Genomic DNA, 21,614 nt, shown 5'->3' with positions numbered 1-21,614 from the left:
CTGCAGCATTATCAATTCCAGCTTCATTGGAGGAGATCTGTAAGGTGGCCACTTGGAAGTCTCCTTTCACGTTTTCCAAACACTACAAACTGGATGAGCATGCTTCATCCAGGGCTGCATTTGGTCGGACGGTTCTGCACTGGGTCCTTCCTGGTCAACAGATCCAGTCTGGGCTTAGGTCCCACCCATGGTTGTGTGCTGTGGTGTGTACCACGTTGGGTGACCTCCTACACCAGCTGAGAAAGGAACATCAGTACGCACCATGAAGGTTTCTTCTTGCTGGTGTAGAAGGGGTCACCCAAGCCCCACCTGGGGTTGTTTTTTATGCTGGATCTGTTGCCCTAGGGAGGGGGCATATGTTCTCCTTCTTCATTTCTCTGCTTTTTCTCTATGTATACATTTTGTCTGGACATATGCTGTATTGGGCCAGGGTGGCCTTTGTTACTGGCATTTTGTGTTAAGGTCTTCTGAATCTAGAGCTGTTCAAGTAACAGAGGATCTACCCACGGGTTGGGTTAAAAGATCTTCAATTAATTCTACTTCCTGCCTCCTGGAATATTTGAAGGGATATACCATGTTGGGTGACCTCTTCTACACCAGCAAGAAGAAATCTTCATGGTGAGTACCAATGTTCCTTTTTAAAATACATCAGTTTGCTTGTTTTGCAAAGGCAGAAATGGGAGTAATTTAAAAGTGGCCAGCTTACAGTGAGGAAACCAGAGGAAAAAATCAGCGAATACTCAAAGCAGTCAAGTTTTAGACAGCTATAAATCTATTTTGTAAAAAGGGCAACATTTAGAGTTTCTCAAGCCAAAAACCCCAGGCATATTTTTCTTCACGGCTGAGCACCCTTATTAATCATTTAGGGGCAATGAAAGCTTAATTGGGGAATCTGTGTTAAGATTTATTTCCTAGGAGAAATGTTACAGTTTAGGCAGCATTACTCACAAATTACACACACAATTTCTGTAATACTGCTTTCTTCTTCCAGATATGTGCCAACCTTGATGCAGATGCAATTATGACAGTTAAAGAAAATGCTTCTCAACTGTTCAATCAAGTGAAGGAACCCCGTAAGAAGACTGGGATTGCAGGCGACAAACAAAAGGTATAGATTCTGTTGTGGTTTTCTCACTTGAAGGAGGAAAAAAAAACTCCTCAGACTATAAACTAAGGGGATGATCTCTCTTCCATATGTGGAGAGCAATGTGTGAGAGAGAGCCATAACAATATAGGTCACTCACACTCTCCGTGGAGGAATGAACAGCTAACCAATCATTAACTATTGGATCAGTTCCAGTTTGTGATTCCTGAGGATGTGGACAAGCTGCTTAGAGCAGTGCGGTCTACCACCTGTTCTCTTGACCCTTGCCTAACATGGCTTAAACTATTTAGCAGGGGGATTGTTGTAGGAGGCCTGGTAGAGATCATAAATGCTTCTCTGAGGGAGGGCAGGATGCCTCCTTGTCTTAAGGAGGCAATTATTAGACCACTTCTAAAGAAGCCTGCCTTGGATCCCTCAGTGTTGAGTAACTACAGGCCTGTCTCCAACCTTCCATGGTTGGGCAAGGTAATTGAGAGAGTCATGGCCTCCCAGCTCCGGACAGTCTTGGAGTAAACTGATTACCTAGACTCATTTCAGACTGGCTTTCGGGCGGGCTATGGAGTGAAGACTGCCTTGGTTGTTCTGATGGATGATCTCCAATTGGAAATTGACAGAGGAAGTGTGACTCTGTTGGTCCTTTTGGACCTCTCAGCGGCTTTTGATACTATTGACCATAGTATCCTTCTGGAGTGTCTGAGGGGGTTGGGAGTGGGGGGCACTGCTTTGCAGTGGGTCCACTCCCACCTTTCGGGCAGGTTCCAGATGGTGTCTCTTGGAGACTGTTGTTCTTCAAAATCTGAACTTTAGTATGGTGCCCCTCAGGGCTCCATATTGTCTCTGATGTTGTTTAACATCTACATGAAACCGCTGGGAGAGATCATCAGGAGATTTGGTGCAGGGTGCTTTCAGTATGCTGATGACACCCAAATCTATTTCTCCATGTCAGCCTCATCAGGAGAAGGCATAACCTCCCTAAATGCCTGCCTGGAGACAGTGATGGGCTGGATGAGGGATAACAAGCTGAGACTGAATCCAGGTAAAACAGAGGTACTTATTGTGCGGGGTCAGAACTCGGGAGATGAGTTTGATCTGCCTGTTCTGGATGGGGTCACACTTCTCCAGAAGGAACAGGTGCGCAGTCTGGGAGTACTTCTGGATCCGAGCCTCTCCCTGGTGTCCCAGGTTGAGGCAGTGGCCAGAGGTGCCTTTTATCAGCTTCGGCTGATACGCCAGGTGCATCCGTTTCTTGAGATGAACGACCTCAGAACAGTGGTGCATCTGCTGGTAACCTCCAGACTGGATTACTGTAATGCGTTCTATGTGGGGCTGCCTTTCTATGTTGTCCAGAAACTACAGCTTCAGAATGAGGCAGCCAGGTTGGTCTCCAGGTCCTCTCAAAGAGACCATATTACTCCTGTATTGAAAGAGCTACACTGGCTGCCTATAAGTTTCTATAACCTATAAAGCCCTAAACAGCTTGGGCTCTGGGTATTTAATAGAACATCTTCTTCGTCATGAACCCCACCGCCTATTGAGATCATCAGGAGAAGTTTGACCGCAGTTGCCACCAGCTCATCTGGTGACTACTTGGGGAAGGGCTTTCTCAGTTGCTGCCCCGATGCTTTAGAACATACTACCTGCTGAAATAAGACTCTCCCCATCTCTGACAATTTAAAACAAAATCTTTAAAGACACATTTGTTCACCCAGACTTTTAATTAAATACCCTTTTAATAGTTTTAACATTGTTTTAAAATATTGTTTTAAGGTTTTAAATTGTTGTAATGTTTTAACTTTTTGTTGTCATTTATTTTAACCAGTGTTTTAATTTCTTTGTTGCCATTTATCTGTTTTAACTAATGTTTTAACTTTTCTGTTTTTGTTGTAAACCGCCCAGTTTTGGGCGGCATAAAAATATGTTAAATAAATAATAAAAACTGGAACAGCCAGGGAAAGTTCCTTCCAGCTCTCCTCCTCCCTCTCAGATGAGTGCATGCTTGGAAGCAGCCCATTTTTGGACAGGCTGCTTCGTGGGTGGGGCGTGCACTCACTTGAGAGGGAGGAGGGGAGCTGGAAGGAGCTCTCCCTCACTGTCCCAGTTAACTGTTGATTCCTCCACACAGCAGCGGAAGCTACTTTAAGGTAAAATGGGGGAACTTCCTCCCCCCAGCACAACTCTCCCAGTCCTTGCAGCAGCCAGCCGCCCCATCCGCCAGCATTTTAATGTAGAACGGGGGACTTGCCTCTCATCTCCCACTCCTCGCAGCCACTATGGAAGCATTTAGAAGTAAGTGGGTGGGGCTTCATCCTCGCCACCCCTACCCTACTTGCTGTGGCAGTGGGGCAGCAAGAGGCTTAATCTCTTGCTGTTGCCGCTGCCTGCAGCGGCAGACACAGTCTTAAAAGTTGTGTGTGTGTGTGTTTTAAAAGTTTTCCCCGTCCCTCTTCCAGGATTTGCTGCCGTAGGCAATTGCCTCCATTGCCTCTGCAGTAATCCGCCATTGAACAAAAAACACCCTTATGTGAATTCTATGCACAGCTAGAGGCAAAGTGACTCCTCACATGAGGACTTGAACTGCTTGAAATTTTCTAAGGAAAACAGAAGGGCCTGGGAGACAAGGTGCCTGCTCCCACCCATTCCCATCGCTTGCCCTCCACACTAAACAGAAGCCTCAATTCCCAGCCTCCATCTGTGGGGCCTCTATCTCCTGCTTTCTGTTCATGAGTGGCAGAACTGTGGCTATGTGAACAACAGAAAATATTCATTGGCTTTTATTCCCTGACTGAAATTTCCTTCAGCCAGGGAATGAATTTTTTAGAACCCTGGTTTTAAGATTTTCCTGGAGGTTTTTGAGAACGAGGTGAGAAGTGGTGTACTGATGGTGCCTCAACTCCCTTTGATCTGCCAGTGAGTTATGCTGCCCCAAATGCCACTTTCTTTGCACCAGCTCAAACTTTGGGTACCCCTTCATCATCCCTCAAAAGCCAGATTTGGCCCAGAGGTCTCAGGTTGTTGCAAAGCAGGCATGGCTCACAGCAATATTGATTAAACTGAAGTGTGATATTTCTGCATTTTATTTGTTTCCTCAGTTTGCACGGACTGCATAGCCATACATTCATGGCTTTTAACTTATCTGTTGTGAAGTAATAGGACTATTTATTTTGTTCACTTTAAAGGGAGCATGCCCTAGTTTTTAACAAATGCTTCTAAATGATATAAAACCAAAGGAATTCTGTATCTTGTTGGTGCTGGCAGAGTAACCAGTATCCATTTAATTAATTTTCGGGTGTTTCATTTTTAGGATCCATTTAGAGAGAAACTCATAAACATAATGACAGAGATTCAGAACTACTGCCAGTTCAACCCAAATGCTGAGTTTGGATCTCAGACCTATGAACAGTGGGTAGTTCAAGAAGAGAAGAAAGGTAATGTTTTTGTTCAAGTATTTTTAAGTCAAGTCAATCTTTATTAAGGTCAGTGACAAACAAGATGAAACAACAGACACATTTATACAAATCATATATACATCACTGACTATCATTGCTCCTCACATTGAGGCAGAGAGCCCTTACAATTTTCCAGTGCTTCTTGACAAGCATACAACATACTCTATATGCTAAAAAACAAAATTTAGCTACTTTATAGGTGACATAGGAATCTCTATCCTTTAAAAGAAATTTAACATAAAAACCATCCAAATGTCCTGGGAATTTCACTAATAATGGTAAAATCCAATCCAATCTTGATAGAAACAACAGTACAAAAGAACATGAGTTAGTGTTTCAGTCCCAGTGCCACAACGGCATTGTTGCTGTGAAATAGATATACACTGGAATCTACCTTCTAGTAATGCCGAAGAGAGGGCATTGAAACAAGCCCTAGAAAATGCCCAGCGATATTTGGAGTATGTCAAAGATGAAAGATAGTATGCTGGTGCAATTACAGAGGATTCCCTCAGTATCTTATAGAAGCTAGGCAGCAGAGTTAAATCATTCTGCTGTCCAGTGTCCTTTATATGCTATTGAATAATTTCCTTTGACTGTTCATGACCCAAGGAAAGTAGAAAACCAGGAGAAAGACCATAGGAAAACAACTTATCCTCTATACTCCTCTGCCAAACCAATTGAAAATTATCCATCAATATCAAGGGTGTCAATCCTACAGGAGTAAAATAAGCTTAAACCAGAAATTAATAATGGCCATCCAAATTCTGGCTTCTGTTTTGATTGAATCTGCTTCCAACCTTAGTGCAGCATTGGCAACACATCTCTGCGTTATAAAGAGGGCTCTTAAATCAAGATTGGAACCTCTCAAGTAGGTCAAAATTAGCATAAGGGCTCAATTGCGCTCCATACCTGAGTTATGCTAAAGATTTTGCCAAAAATAATTTGATAGCTGCAGAGAGGAAACTTCCACCCTGGGCATGATGAAATCTCAAAATAGCCATAGCAGTTCTGTAAGCTGATGAAGCAGCATACTTGGCCTGTACAAGTTTTTTTCTCATTGGCCTGAAAAACAACGCCTAAATATTTTAAACATCTTACCTGCTCAATAGGCTGGTTATTAATATACCAATTTTAAAATGGCCTAGAAGAAAAACAACTTGATTTTCATTTTAGAATAATTTATAACCAGGTGGTTCCTTACAATATTGTGCAAGAGCTTTAAGAGTTCACCTTAAGCCAATTTGAGTTTCCGATAAAAATAACCGCATCATCAGCATACAATAGAATAGGCAGACATCTCTCTGTTAACTTGGGGGCATGAAGAGCGAGTCCTTGCAGTTGGTTAATCAAATTTTATATATATGCAAAAGGTGCCAGCATACAACCCTGTCTGATACCCTTATAAGAGGGAATAGAGTTAGAAAATTGATTCATTAAATTATATCTTACTCTGAAAGTCTTTTTATCATAAAGTTTATACATGTCTGTCATTCCGTCTCATCACCCTTCATGAGCAGTACTGGGTAGTGAATGATATATTTAATGGATGTGGCCTGGCTTCAGAGGTGGTGGGGAGGGGATTAGTTTTCACCCTGGTCCCCCTCCACCTGTCAGTGGGAGAGTTTGCTGCGTTCCTCCCCAGGAGCCTTTAGGGCTAGGCAATTCCTGTCCCAACTGCCCTCCTCATCCTTGGCTCCTTGGTCCTTAAATAAGGCCATGCATTCAGGGCAATCCTACCTCATTTCCCCTAGCCTCTCCCACCTGGACTACGCTGGTAGCCCAGCTGCCCTGCTGACAACCTCTGGGACGGCCTTCTCAAGCCTCACCCCCACTACCAGTGCCGAGCTGCAACAAAGGGGCAGGGGCAGCCCTTTCGTGATCACCACCCCACGATGGCCTGACAGGCCATGCTGGGCCAACCCAAGGTGGCCACCTTCCATTTTTCCTTGCTCTCCCCTCTCCTAAGGGGAGAGGAAAGCCAGCCCCTGCCACAATTGGGTGCTTCGTGGCTTTCTTCCTCACCACCGCGTGGCCAGGTAAGTGGCCTGATCCTTCAGGCATAAGAGGGGGTTCTTGACAATATATTAATAACAATAAACATTTATTTATTGTTTAAGTATTTTTAATGTATTCTCACTTGGGATATGGCTCTTCCACACATTTGTCTGTTTGTTTGACATGTTCATGTTTTTCCTTTTTAGCTGCCAAAGAAGAGAATCGCAAGGAGCGTGTCTGTGCAAAGCATTTGAAGAAATACAATGATGCCCTACAGATTAATGACACCATCCGAATGATAGATGCATATAACCATCTTAAAAGTTTTTATAAGGAAGAGAGGAGTAAAAAGATGGCAGTGAATGAAGATGAAGAGGATGAGGGAGAAGTGATAAAACAAGATGAAACAGATAACTTTCTGATGCATTTATTTTATGGTAAGCATGAAACATGTAATGCATTGTTTTATATATTCCACAAATGTATATACAAACACAAACTATGACCAAAATTTGGCCATTCCTTACCATTGGGTCATGTCACAAGAGTCAGTGGGAGTGCTTAGAAATAAGTCATTTGGCAATGACAGCTAATGCTGACATAAAGATGACATCAGATATTTGCAGATATAACTCTGAAACTCATCTATATCACATCATGAGTTATTGTGACCTGCCCTTCACTTACACAGTAATAGAAATCAAAATGTTATTAATGAGAAGTCCTGCCAACTTGTCCCCAAAACCTAAGCCTTAATTAAACACATTCAGTAAAGCAGTTGGTGGTTTTCCATTGGCACAACTGAGGACACAACAGAATAATCTAATAATAAAAAGGCAATATTGGGTTCAGAAATGAACATCTGGCCAAGACTGACTGACCTACCTCTTGAATTTCCTTTCTTTCTCTTTACTTTGCATATGAAAGCTTTGAGCTTCACAAAGGTTTACTTACTGACTTGAAAGCATTGAAAGCTTTCTGGTTTTCTCAAAGTACAGTCCTGAAACAGGTATGAGTTTACCTATTTTATTACCAGTCCTAAAACATTATTATTATTATTATTATCATCGTCATCATCATCATCATCACTATTAATTCAATTTCTATACTGCCCTTCCAAAAATGGCTCAGGGCGGTTTACACAGAGAAATAACAAATAAGATGGATACATACTTTCTTTGTGTACCATGAATGTATTGCCAAATGTTGTGTTTCTTTCAAAAAAAAATTAAATTGTTAGTTGACATTCAGACTAAGGAATTACTGGTGCAGTGAGAGGAGTAGAATAACAGCAATTCAATACTAACTGCATTGGTACACTGGGGAGGGGGTAATTTTTGATGACCCCCCCTTCCCCAGGGGCAGTGGCTGGGATGTATCTGCAGGTCAGTGGATGTTTTCTTCTACAAATACCCCCCACACACACACATACCAGCAGCTTCAACCTTTTCCTGAGACGTATTGTGGTGTGAAAAGTAGTGCATTCAGCTAATTTAAGTAGCAGGATCGTCCATGAAAAATGTGGTGTCTGCAGGTCAGTGGCAACTGTCTTATTCAAAATTTCTTCAAAAAATAAAAAAGTAACCAGCCATCCCCCCTGAGGCAGGAAGCAATTCTTCAGCAGGCACAGCTGGGGAGGGAAGAAGGAACATGGCAGCGGAGAAAACAAGCCCCAGAGAATAGGGACGAGTCAGGAAAGCTGAAACATGCATTCAGTTCGAAAAACCATTGCACTGGTCCTTTAAAACCAAAACCACAACCACCACAGTTGAATCTTTGTATGATAACATGGGAGGAAATCTAAATTGAAGGCAATACCTAGAGGATGGCAAGTTTTGGATCATCCACACGTGCGGGGCAGCATGGAAGGAGAGCTCAGTGCAGCTCGCTCAGACAACAAGGAGCTTGTAGTCTCCCTCAGGCATGTTTCATGCACATGAACCCCTCCAGTCTCTCCAAGTTTCCTCTGTCCAAGTGGAGAGGCTAGGAGGGGGGCCTTGAAGGATCCAGGAGCATGCAACCACTGCCCTTCTGTGGAGGGTGGCTGGCTGTTCTGGGAAGGGAGCCTCAGCTAACTTTCCCATGTACTGCTGGGATCTGGGGAGAGAGAGAAAAAGGCGGCGAGAAAGGCAGCAGGTATCTCAGGAGGAACAGTAGTGCCGGCAAATCCGTGGTGACGAGTCCAGAGCAGGATCCATCTTCCCTTCTCCTCCAGTAGATGCCTCGCCTGTGCTGCACTCTCGCTTTTGCAGGGTGAGGCTGAAGGGATCTGGAGGGACAAGGCAGGCAGAGAGTTAAAGGGAGCGAGAAGAAACCTAGAGAGGCCTGGGACAGAGAGAACATCATCTGGCTAGGCTTGGCCCACTGCTGCCGTGGAGTATACTGAAAATCTGTACAGCAGGGACGTCAACATTCAAGATACTCTAGAAAATATTCCCTACTTGCAAGAACCTCTAGTACGGGAAGATGAAGTTCGATCACCACTCCAGTCATTACCAAGTTGGAAGGCTACAGGAATCGATGGAATAGCTACAGAAATATGGTAGGCAACAGAAAAAGAATTAGTCAAGGCTGTAATCAAACTATGCCAGCAAATTTGGAGAATGACACAGTGGCCAACAGATTGGAAGATGTCAGTCTACAACTTGTATGCTGAACATATACTGAGAGAAGCTGGATTGGAAGAAGATGAGCATGGTTTTAAAGTTGGAGAAAGAAATATCAATAACCTGCACTACGCTGATGGCACCACTATGATAGCTGAGAATGCGGATGATCTGCAAGCTCTAGTAGTGAAAGTCAAGGAGCACCGTGAAAAATGGGACTACAACTAAATGTCAAGAAGACTAAACTAATGACAACGGGTACAGTAACCAGCCTCAGAATTGACAATGAAAACCTTGAAGTGGTGGATAGCTTCTGCCTTTTAGGATCAACCATCAACAGTAAAGGATCCAGCAGTCAAGAAATACGCTGCAGACTAGCACTTGGTAGGGTTCCAATGAAGGCCCCAAAAAGGCTATTTAGATGCCGTGACATGTCTATACCTACAAAGATTAGAATCATTTGGACAATGGTTTTCCCTGTTACACTCTATGGATGCAAAAGCTGGACTTTGAAGACGCAAGATAGAAAAAGTATTGATGCTTTTGAACTTTGGTGCTGGAGAAGACTTTTGAGGATACCATAGATAGCCAGGAAAACAAACAAATGAGTCATAGAACAAATCAATCCAGAATTTCCACTTGAGGCACAAATAACCAGGCTCTAACTATCATACTTTGGCCACATGATGCGAAGACCCATCTCCATTGAGAAGTCCATAATGCTGGGAAAAGTTGAAGGAAAGAGAAGAAGAGGACTACCAGCAGCAAGGTGGATGGACTCGATTATGACAGCAATTAATGTAACAATGAGAGACCTTAAGGGCCAAGTTGAAGACAGATAATCCTGGAGAGACTCTATCTATGTGGTCGCTAAGAGTTGACACCAAGTTGACGGCACTTAATCAATCAATCAATCAATTTTTAGCCTACTTTCCAGGCTTACTAGATCACCCGGCACTCTGTGTGTTTGTGTGTCCCCCTCCCCCCATCAACTTTGCAATGCCTGGACCAATATGAACCAAATCAGGTACAGTTGTAGGGACACATGGGGACATCTCAGCGGCATAGTTTGTGACGATGTCATCCACCCTGATTCAAGATGGCGGACGTGTGACATTTGAGGCTCAAGTCAGCTAACTTGTGGACTGTCTAACTGATTTGAACCAAATTTGGTACAGTTGTAGTGAGTGACACACAAGGACGCCTCAATGGTGTAATTTGTGATGATGTCATCCACCCCGATCCATGATGGCAGATGCGTAAACATTTGAGGCGCAAGTGGGCTTGTGAACTGTGAACTTGTGAACTGCCTAACCGATTTGAACCAAATTTGCTACAGCTGTAAGGGCACATGGGAAAACCTCAGTGGCATTGTTTGTGATGGTGTGATATACCCCAGTCCAAGATGGTGGATGCATGGGCGTTTGAAGCGCAAGTGGGCTAACTTGTGGACTGTGTAACTGGTTTTAACCAAACTAGGTATAGTTGTAGTGAGTCGCACATAGGGACATCTCAGTGGTGTAGTTTGTGATGATGTCATTCACTCTGATTCAAGATGGTGGAACCATAAACTTTTGAGGCTCAAGTGAGCTAACTTGTGAACTGCTTAACCAATTTGAACCACATTTGCTACAGCTGTAGGGACGCATAGGGACACCTCAGTGGCGTAGATTGTGATGGCGGATCACAATTCATCCCAATTCAAGATGGCGGATGCATAAACGTTTGAGGCACAATTTGTGGACAGTCTAACTGATTTGGACCAGATTTGCTACAGCTGTATGGACACATAGAGCTGCTCCAATGGTGTAGTTTGTGATAATGTCATCCACCCCAATCCAAGATAGTGGACTTGTGAACTTTTGAGGTGCAAGTGCACTAACTTGAGGACTGTCTAACTTATTTGAACCAAATTCAGTACAGTTGTAGTGAGTGACACACAGGGACACCTCAGTAATGTAGTTTGTAATGATGTCATCCAGCCTGATCCAAGATGGCAGATGCATTAACGTTTGAGGTGCCAAAGATCTAGCTTGTGGACCTCAATCTGAACCAAATTTAGTCCAGTTGTAGACAGTGAAAATAAAGTAGGCTGATTTGTTCTTACTAGAACAACATATTAGTAATATGAGTTAATTTGAGCTGAAACTGAATGTAAAGACTTACTAGACCAGATTTCCCCCCACTCTCTTTTATTAAAAACCTTTGGTAAGTGGATCTCCCAAACTGATTTTAGTCTGGTTAAAGTTTTAACTCTTGTCCTAACAGAATCAAATAGAGTTTAGAGATTAATCCTTTTACTTTGTAGCCACTTTCTAAGTGTCAAGTCTCTACTGGCCATGGAGTAACAGCTGGCGTGAAGAAAGAAATGATTTCAGTTGTAACAACTGAAACAACAAACAACTTAGTTCAATAACTAGTTATTTGATTTGATTGAATGTCTTAAGTTTACCCATATGGTATAAATCTGTCAATCTCACTATTTTATTCCCAGGGCTATAAATTTGGGATAAGATGCTACGGGTACAGGAGAATTAAGAGATCATAAACTGGATTTCCATTTCTTCCAAATCATCAATGTAACTTTTAAAAGGGGATTAGTAATATTCTTAACCATTTTTTTAAAAAGATTGCTATTAGGAAATATACTTGATATCATTGTTTCAGTCTTTTACAAATCCAAGATCGTACCACAATTTAGGTTCTAAATTAACCATGGATCCTACAACATTTCTCTGCTGCGTAATAAATTCGCTGCGTAATAAATCCTCTGCTGTTTTAATTGTGTTAATGTTTTAATTGGGTTTTTGATTGTGGACCACCCAGGGACTTTTGTATGAGACAGTATAGAAATGTGATTGATAAATAAATAAACATTGAACATGTAACACTTTCAACGAAGATAAAGTCACACTCCACTCCCCCCCCCCGAAAAAACACAAATAAAATTAGAGGATTCATTAATAGTGGCAGTGTGATATGCCCCATGATTATTCATCAGTGAAGCAGGTAATGTCTTCATTTTAAATCTGTACTCCCCCTGTACTTCTTTTTCTTAAAACACACACACACAGCAATGATCATTAAAAATAACAACCACTTTATTTTATTTTATTTTATTTTATTTTATTTTATTTATTTGTCAAATTTGTACACCATCCCAGACTTTCATCTCTGGGCAGTTAACAATAACATACAACAAGTTAAAACATACACATAAATCTTAAAACATTTTAGGCACTCTAAAAATGAAAATCAGATTAGAACCGAAAAAATTAAAAAGCTGAGAAAGCTTGTGTGAAGAGTTTTCAAGTGCTTTTAAAAAAATTGTCAGAGATGGGGACTCCATTTTAGACTCCATGTCCAAAACTAGAGATTGTCCTCACAGTTCTCCTGTGGTATCATCAGTGCTGTCTCCTGAAATAGTGGTAGGCTTTAAGCTGACAGAAATAGCAGGCCTTAACCTTCTGAATTGCACCTTTTAATACTCCAGTTAATGAAACCCCAACTCTTTTAAGGAATGGAAGCCTATAGGAGCCCTTGTATTTAATTTTTCCTCTCCTTCCTTCGCTCAGGTCACTCAGGCCTTGAGCAGCAGCCCTTCGCCCACCTTTCCAGGGCCTGTTCTCTGGCCACAGTAAAGCCCTGAAAAACTGATGTGAGCTCTTTTGGCCTTGGCTTTTCTTCTTTTGATAAAGTTGTGGCATGTTTTAATAATACTTATTAGTGTTACACCAGCCCCTGGTGGCGCAGTGGTAAAACTGCCGCCCTGTAACCAGAAGGTTACAAGTTTGATCCTGACCAGGGGCTCAAGGTTGACTCAGCCTTCCATCCTTCTGAGGTCGGTAAAATGAGTACCCAGAATGTTGGGGGCAATATGCTAAATGATTGTAAACCGCTTAGAGAGCTTCCAGCTATAGAGCGGTATATAAATGTAAGTGCTATTAGTGTATGTCTCTTTCCCTGCTGTCTAGAAAGTAGTATTTTTAAAAAGTTGTACACAAGTGACAGCCTCTGAGCAGAGACAGAGGAGACTTCTCCCTTTTAAGCTTTAGGACTCCACTTAATGGTTAATGGCTGATAGGATAATGGCTTACTCAAAATAGTCATATTTAAATTAAAAATAGCTTAGGCATTATCCCTAACATGTCTTTTTAATTTCCATAGGATTACTTTGAGTGATGTTCCTCATTATATCAGCAACCATCTCTTTCTAGCTGTATTTTCTACAAAGTAAAAGAGGAAGGATTATTGGCATTCTTGTTTTAAATATACTAACAGATCTTATGCCCTATGGGATGCTATCATTAATATCAGATTTTGTGAGAACAACCTGTGTGCTCAGTAGGGTGGTGGTGGATTTACTTCACAGGATTCTTTACATTGTTTTCCACTCGGAGCTTTCAATTATTCTCCCCTCGCCCAAGACCATTTGTAAGGGATTATTTAACTTCTCCCTCATTATATAGAAGCAAGTCCCACTGACTTTAATAGCGTTTACTTCCTTCTAGGTGTGCATGTAGAATTGCAGGTTCACTTATCAAAATGCTGGAGGAAAAGGCAAGTGTATTCTAGCCCAGCATTCACTTTCTCACAGTGCTCAGCTACATGCTTCCAGAAAGCTCCAAAGAAGCAAGGAAATCCCAGAAACCATTCCCACCCAGTGCCAACAGACTATAGTAGTGGTGCAGACTGCCCTTGAACTTGGAGGTTCTACATGAGAGCCCACCTGCCTGTGAATATGGAGGCACCATTTCTTAAGTGTGGCCAGAGCGAAGCTTCCATATTCACAGGAAGTTTGTCTCTAATATAGAATCTCCATGTTCAAGAGCAGTCTATAACAGAATGATGGTTTATTGGTGCTGGGTGGGAATGATTTTTAGGATTTCCTTGAGGTTCCTTCTTCGGAACTTCCTAGCATAGGGTCCATAAATGAGGTTCACCCCTCAGAAAGGTTCTACCTTCTGTGCTTTGCTGAAGGGCTGGAAGGAAGGGAGAGGGAAGACAACCCTCATTCTTGCCTGGGATCTCTGCTGGTCATGATTCCAATGTGTGTTTACTCAGAAGCTCCAGTAGAATCAATGGACTTCCTAGTAATTTATTCCAAGGTGTACTGAGAGGCTTTGTTTTTCCCTTTGATGGGGGTGAGAGAAAGGGAGCAGAGGGAGAAAACAAATGCCCATAAAAGGAAAGGGAAGAGAGGAATGTTTAACTATAAAAGTACCAGAATGCTCCTATACTGTCCTTATCAGGCACTTCTATTCGCAACCAGGAAGTCACTCGCTAGGATTTGCCAGGGCATGCTTCTCCCAGCTTTGGCTTCAGAATTCTCAGTGGGCAAGCTTAGTTATGCTCTTAGCTAACTTTCCCTTATTTATTTTTCCTGTTATGTGAATTTCGAATAATAATTACTCAAAAATCATTAGATCGAGGTTTTTCAAACCAGCAAAAGGCACCAGTCCAGTATGGATCAGAATTGCTGGGGAGTGCTAAAAAGACATTGAACATTTAAAAATATACATTATCTGTGGTGAAAAAAGGTTGCCAACACTTTGAACCCTCCTTTTAGGAGTTAAAAACATAAACTGCTTTATCTCAGCCATTTTGCAACTCATTTGCACCAAATGTGGATCCCCCTAGGGAATGTGTGTAAAACTACATGGGGATTGGATGGATATTTATGATTTTATAAGCAATAGAATGTTTGGGGCTTATAATGGCAGAATGTTGAAAACACTCTGCATTCTTTACTGGCACAACTGTGCCAGTATAATGTATCTAATTTTTAAGTAGTTTTATTATTTTCATTTATACTTTTTATTTTTAAAGACAAAGAGAAGGAGCTGCAAGAATTAGCCAAAAAGGAGAAATATGAAAATGAGAATCTGAAAGAGTTGCGCAAGAAGTTGATGCAAGAGTTCACGAAGATGAACGAAACAAGAGGGATCATTTTCACAAAGACTCGGCAGAGTGCAGTTGCCCTCTATCAGTGGATTAAAGACATCCCAAAATTTGAAGAAGCTGGAGTGAAAGCTCACTATCTTATTGGGGCTGGACATAATAGTGAATTTAAGCCCATGACTCAGGTAAAGGACAAAGGGAAAATGTAGTATAGATTTTCATTACCATTCAACTGTGGTGAAAAAGCTAGTATTTTCATTTCTAAACTTCATTGAAGGTTTGTGCCTAACTGGCACCTTTAAAGTTTGCAGTGATCTGTTTATTGAAAGTTGGGTTCTTTTGTATGTTGGTCCAGAAATAACAACAGGTGTATCCAAGTACAAATATTACATGCAACTTACAAAAATCAAAGGAATTGTTCAATTTGTGTGTATATAGTGAATGCATTTTCATTCAATTAATAAATCAATATTTTTTGTACAGAATGAACAAAAGGAAGTTATTGAACAATTCCGCACTGGAAAAGTAAACTTACTCATTGCTACTACAGTGGCAGAAGAAGGCCTGGATATCCCAAAGTGCAACTTTGTTATACGTTATGGACTTGTTACCAATGAAATAGCTATGGTGCAGGTAGGTCTGTCTGAATGTTTAAGGTCTTTTTCAGATATTGGTCAACATCCAGACCACTGCTCTGGTGCTATATATTCTGGTGCTATATGACATATTCGTATAAATATATTCATCATGTAGGGAGAGGTGTTTTTTGTTGATTTACCCTTCCCTGTGATGCCCCACAAATATGTCCCTGAAGGCTGCATGATCCTCAGGGATATATTTTTGGGAGTCAGATTTGGCTTCAGAGGAAAGGGAAGCTCGGTGAAAATTGCCCTGGCCCATAGCACCAGTGCAGTATCACTGCATGAGCACTTTATTTGTCTGGATGTTGGCCATTTTAAAGGCTATATGGTGCTGGATGAATGAATTAGATTTTAATTCAAGTCAAGGCATGTTTAATGAAGACATGCCTGATGGCTTTCTCTTGTTTTACCACAGAATAAATGTGCATGACTGTGTCATCACTCCAGGATCACTCTAACTAGATGGTTTTGTGCATTGCTGTACTTGGTTATTCTCCCAGCACTTGTCCACAAAATGTCCATCCAACAACAGCTATATACAAGGCTCTAATGAAATAAAATGAAACATGAAAACTACACCATTTTGTCAATAAAACAAATTTCTTATATTCAAGAGCCACCAAGCATAGGCTACATTATAGACAGATGATATAACCTGGACTCCATAGAGATGTGAAAATAGCAAGCTGTAGGGGAGGATGCCTTAAAACGTCCACCTCCCCTACAGACAATCCTAGTCTGGCTGGGTGAGTGGATCGCTCGCCCAGACGTTCACCAGCTGCTACCAGCAGCCGAGAGGTTTGGGGGCCAGGAGGCCCCCAGAACTCCCATAATGCATTGTGTGAATCTGCGGTGCATTATGGGGGGAGCCTGCCGATGCAGGCCAGGAGGCTTCTTGTATATAGGAACCTCATGACTCCTACACACAATTAGCTAGCCAGGGGTGAGAGCACAATTGTGCCTTTAACCCTTGCTAATAGTCGGCACTCCCTACGGGGGTTTGCCACTGGCTGTTTCTGCACACAGGCACAACCAGGCTGGGCTTCCTTAGCCAGGTTTTGCCTTCACATGTGAATGGCCCATTGGTGAAATGTGCATTCAGGTTGCAACAAAGAATCAAACTTTTTAGATTCAATAAATAATGGCGCCCTAGAATTAGGCATGGACTAGAGAGTGGTAACCTTGGACTTCATCCTGAGTAGTGCCCAGGATCTGGTGCTAGATGGATGTAGTGTTGAATCAATTGGGAATAGTGGCCTCAGTGTTATGAAATTCAACGTATATGTAACTGGAAAGCCTGTACACACTGGCTGTATTCAGAAATAATGCGAGTTCATCTAACTGAACCATGTTTTTTCATTATGTTTTAATCCAAAACTGCCCACAACTTAAGTTGGTTTTGGGTCAAAAAACCAGGATCTGAAACTATAGTTTTCAATTGGTTTGCAAGCCACACTTTGTGTTAATTGATTTTGTGTAGTGTCTGAATTCACAGACCATTGATAAACCACAGTTAGGGCCATTGCTCTGCCTTCAGAGGCTGCAGCACCATCAAAACAGGAGCTGCTCTGCCTCCAGATGCTGCTGCCCTTCAATGCACTATGGAGAAGGGAGTGAATGTATGAAACCAAGTTCTGAGCAGTTGGGAAAGAAAAACAGGCAAGCAGCTTTCCTGTTGTACATCTAGGAGCTCAAATCCTGGTTTTGGTTCTTAGTTATGGTTAGCACAACAAGCCATGGTTTTGCATTCTGTCTGAACCCAGTATTTATGCATGCATTTGTTACCTCTTGTGTATTTCAGGCTCGTGGACGAGCTCGAGCTGATGATAGCACCTATGTCCTTGTGGCATCAAGTAGATCTGGAGCAATTGAACGTGAAAATGTCAATATGTTCCGTGAGAAAATGATGCACAAAGCAATTAGGCGTGTCCAAGAGATGCCCCAAACTGAGTATTTATCTAAGGTATTGTCTGCTATGCAGTTGGGGCCACTTCGATTCCTCTGTTGTAAGGAATAATAATTTTTTGTTTGTTAAATATGTTGGTGGGGACTTTGAAGTTCTAGAGCTGCCCTTCCTTTCTCTGTTGGGTACCTGAGCTTACTTGCTCTCAAGCAGATCCTTGGACAGCTGCAGTCTGCCACTCAATAAGCCTGCTACTTCATACTTTCAAGCAGAGGAGCACTGCAGCCATCCGTTTAAAACAGCAGGTTGGAGTTCTCCTTTCACCCCACTCCCGCCCACATCAAACGATTAGCTTTAGCTGATTGAAGTGCATGTGTGTACTTGTGGCATCATATGGATCCATATGATTGAATGTGAAACTATTGAATGTGAAAATGTCAGTATTTTCCATGATAAAATTATGTATGTATAACGCATAAGATACTTTCCTATGGAGGAAGAAAAAAACCTGGAAGCAGGTTCTCTAGTAGAGACACTTACAGAATGAGATGTGACTAGGTGTGGCTTTTAAAAGATATATCCTGCAAGTCAAACTGCTTTAGTCAGGATCAGGCTAGATCTTTGGGGGGTTTATAAATATATGTTGGCTAAAAGACTAAGTTATACATTAGGAAATTCCTGCTTCAGAGCTCACCTCTGCCATGAACTCAATAGATGACTGGCCTTCAGCAAGCCACTCTTTCTCAGCCATAGCCCCCCATCTACCAGATGGGGTTAACAGTACTGACCTATTTCGCAGAAGTGTTGCAAAGATTACAGCAAGGTAACGAATGTATAGGCTTTGAACATTCAAAAACAGTGGGTGGGTTCACATGACTGCCAGCTGGTCTGGAAGTAGGGAAAATGTTGAGGGTATGTCAGGATGCAAGAGAGCGTGATCCGAGTGCCAAAGTTCAGTTCCACCTGAACCCATCCATGTCTGGTTCTTGAGTTTCTTCACAAGACATTCTTCCAACTTCTGTACCCAAGATCTAGAAGTCAGGCAAAGAATCTTGGGAGAATGTCAGGCAGAGATTGCAGGAACTGGACTTGGGCAGGTTCTCTGCCAGTCATGTGAATCTGCCCACTATAAACATTACTTGTGTGTTTGTCCCAATTTGCATATAAAGTGTGTGTGTGCGTGTGTGTGTGAGAGAGAGAGAATGAGAGAGACTATCTCCCACTAATCAGATACTCCAGACAATTTTCTCTCAGCCCTTCTCTGATACTGGAAGTGATCCTGTGATGAACCACAGGAAGATAAGGTGGGAAAGGGTTCAGTAAGAATAAGACCTTCATTCCCTGCTGTATACATAGGGAAGACATGTGAACAATAAATGTGGATGGCCCCATCATTACTTTTTTGGCCCTGAGAAAAACTGGTGCAAATAACACCTTCATAGTTTGAGAAACCAATTAACAATAATTGAATAGTGCTGACTCCTTGTTGAGCTGGAAATATTTCTACCCCTGCAAAGTAGCATGAAGTGTTTGAAATTTGACTTGGGCTAATCTCAGATCATAATGAGGCTGTTCACATGAGCAGACAAGCCCAGGCTTGGGCAGCCCAACCTGGGCGTGGCTGCCCGTGTGAAGCGCCGTGATCGAGCACAAGCCCTGTGCTGCCTCGGACCCAAGCCTGGGAATTTACCCCAGACTTTAACCTGAATTTAAGGGCACAAGCGTGCCTTTAACTCTAGGGTCAGGGTTTTGTGTGTGAGAGAGAGTGTGTGTGGGCTGCAGGCAGCCTGTACACACACAGAGCCAGGCGGCAAGAGTGCCTGGCTGAGGGAGGATCCCTGGATGCACTGCACTCCTGGCATGGCACATTGAGGGATGCTGGAGGACTTCCTCCTCTGGCTCTCTGCTCTGACACTGTGGCGGTGCTGATGTGCCACGGCGAACAGGGGAGGGAGATCATGTGCAGGCCCCCCACCCCGTGGCGAATCGGGTCATATGTACAACCTCAGTGTTTGTTTGTTTCTTTCCTGGCTTTGTCCTGGCTTTGCAACATGGTAACCGTGTGTGTGTGTGTGTGTGTGTGTGTGTGTGTGTGTGTGTGTTTTGCTGTTAGATCCGAGGCTTTCAGCTGCAAAATAAAATGGAGGTAAAAATGAAGGCAAAGAGAGAGCAGCAAAAAACATACAAGGAAAAGCCGCACTTGATAACATTCCTCTGCAAAAATTGTACTCAGCCAAAATGTTCAGGAGAAGACATACAGGTTATTGAAGACATGCATCACGTCAATGTCAAAAAGGATTTTCAGTAAGTGTTAATCACACCTGTGTTTGCTGGAGCTCATGCTGCTCCCAGTTTCTTGGCCGCAGCTCTGTAGCTCAAAGAACACATTCCATTTTCTTCACTCATTTTGATGGGAAGTATTTGAATGTCTGAAGCTGCCTTGCACTAGATCAGGCCACTGGACTGACCCAGTGCCCAGGGCTGTCTACCCTGACTGAGGGCAGCTCTCTGGGGTCTCAGGTGGGGGTCTTCCTAGCCTTGCTGCCTGAGAGTCTTTTGAGTGGAGATGCCAGGGATTGAGGCAGGACTTTCTCAAAGCACCTCAAAAGAGTTGAGAACTGCATCTTATCAAGACGGAAATAAAAGAGAAACACAGACATAGAAAATTAATGAGAAAATAGAAGGGCTTCAACTGTTGTCTCTGTGCCAGAAGTGGACGCCTTCCCCACCTGGTGCCTCACCCTCTCTGGTCTAGGGGCTGGTTCAAATATTATGGCCTAGGACCACACTTGACCAAGGAAGGTGGTGCTCTAAGAGTATATCCATCAGGACATCCTCCACAAATGTCCTGATACCCCCACAACACATCCTGTAATTGTGTTTGGGGCTATTCATCCAAATGGCCCCTAAACACACAACCCAAATACAGATATCTGGAGCACACGTTTAAGGACCATTTGGATTAACAACCTACTCACACGATTATGGGACATGCCAGGAGGGCATTGGGATGTCTGTGGAGGACATGCATTCTTGGCATGTTTACATGTGCTACTAGGCCATATCATTTGAACTGGCCGTAGTTGTCCTAGGAAGGATTGGAAGAAACAGCAGTTATGATGACCACCAGTAAAGTTTCCCCCCACCCGCCCGTCCCATGTTGTACAGCACAGCAAGCCCAGACTCTACCCACTTTGGGAGCGGGGGGAGAGAGTGGAGCTGTGGCAGCCAGATTGTGCTGTCCAGGAATCCCAAGCCACTACAGAAGTGACAGTGGAGGGCTGAGCAAAGCACCCAGCCTTGGTTCCTGCCCTCCACCTTTTAGACACCCAGCAAAAAACAGACAGTGTGCTCTCACCTGAAGATCTGATTTTTATCACCTAATGTTAAGGTCCTTGATCTGCTGAGTTGCTTAGCAGGTCCATGCCCAACTTGATTTAGGGAGAGGTCCCAAATCCTCAGAAGGTGTGTAGCCTGGTCTCAGAGATAGGGAAGCTCTTCTTATGATTGGTATGAAATTCCTGGATGCTCTGCACAAGTGCGCGGGGCATCCTGGAGAGACCCCTGAGCCCAGGAGGCTACTTGCAGCCTCCAAGTTGGGAGTCTACTCGTGTGTCATGTGCGGCAACACACGAGCAACCAAATGCAGCTAACGGAGCGCTTGCTCTGTTAACTTCATTTAAGGGGAGGAGGAATTAGGCGGGCTAGCTGCCTTGGGAGTACCAGGCTTGCCTGCGAGCCTGGTGGTTCCCATGATCCCTGGAAAGTGGGCTAAGCTCTCTTAGCCCGCTTTCCAGTGATCGTGGGAATAGCTTCAGGGTTTTCCTGACATGAATTCCTGCCTGTCTGTTGACCAGTTAAGCATTTTCTTTTCACTTAAATAAGCTAATTATTATTTTTCAAACATTTTTAGGGACCTTTATATTGTAAGAGAAAACAGAACATTGCAAGCAAAAGAAGTAGATTATAACACAAACGGAGAAATTCTCTGCAAGGATTGTGGTCAAGTAAGTGTCT

At 42.9% G+C, this 21,614-nt stretch overlaps 1 protein-coding gene across 2 annotated transcripts in view; it reads left to right on the top strand.

The window, feature by feature from the left end:
* The window catches only part of IFIH1 (interferon induced with helicase C domain 1), a 56,725-nt gene that overhangs the window by 33,224 nt on the left and 1,887 nt on the right, over window positions 1-21,614 (top strand). For both annotated transcript variants that reach the window (XM_053285283.1, XM_053285282.1), the window contains exons 9-16: window positions 992-1,108; window positions 4,407-4,530; window positions 6,753-6,983; window positions 14,982-15,238; window positions 15,537-15,686; window positions 17,496-17,657; window positions 19,711-19,901; window positions 21,511-21,604. In XM_053285283.1, coding sequence (XP_053141258.1) covers window positions 992-1,108; window positions 4,407-4,530; window positions 6,753-6,983; window positions 14,982-15,238; window positions 15,537-15,686; window positions 17,496-17,657; window positions 19,711-19,901; window positions 21,511-21,604 — 1,326 coding nt within the window. The remainder of the gene's footprint in view (window positions 1-991; window positions 1,109-4,406; window positions 4,531-6,752; window positions 6,984-14,981; window positions 15,239-15,536; window positions 15,687-17,495; window positions 17,658-19,710; window positions 19,902-21,510; window positions 21,605-21,614) is intronic.

Source organism: Hemicordylus capensis, chromosome 1, assembly GCF_027244095.1.
Source record: "Hemicordylus capensis ecotype Gifberg chromosome 1, rHemCap1.1.pri, whole genome shotgun sequence".
Classification (NCBI taxonomy): Eukaryota; Metazoa; Chordata; class Lepidosauria; order Squamata; family Cordylidae; genus Hemicordylus; species Hemicordylus capensis.
Note: the sequence above shows the minus strand (reverse complement) of the source record. Positions and strands in the feature narration are given on the sequence as shown.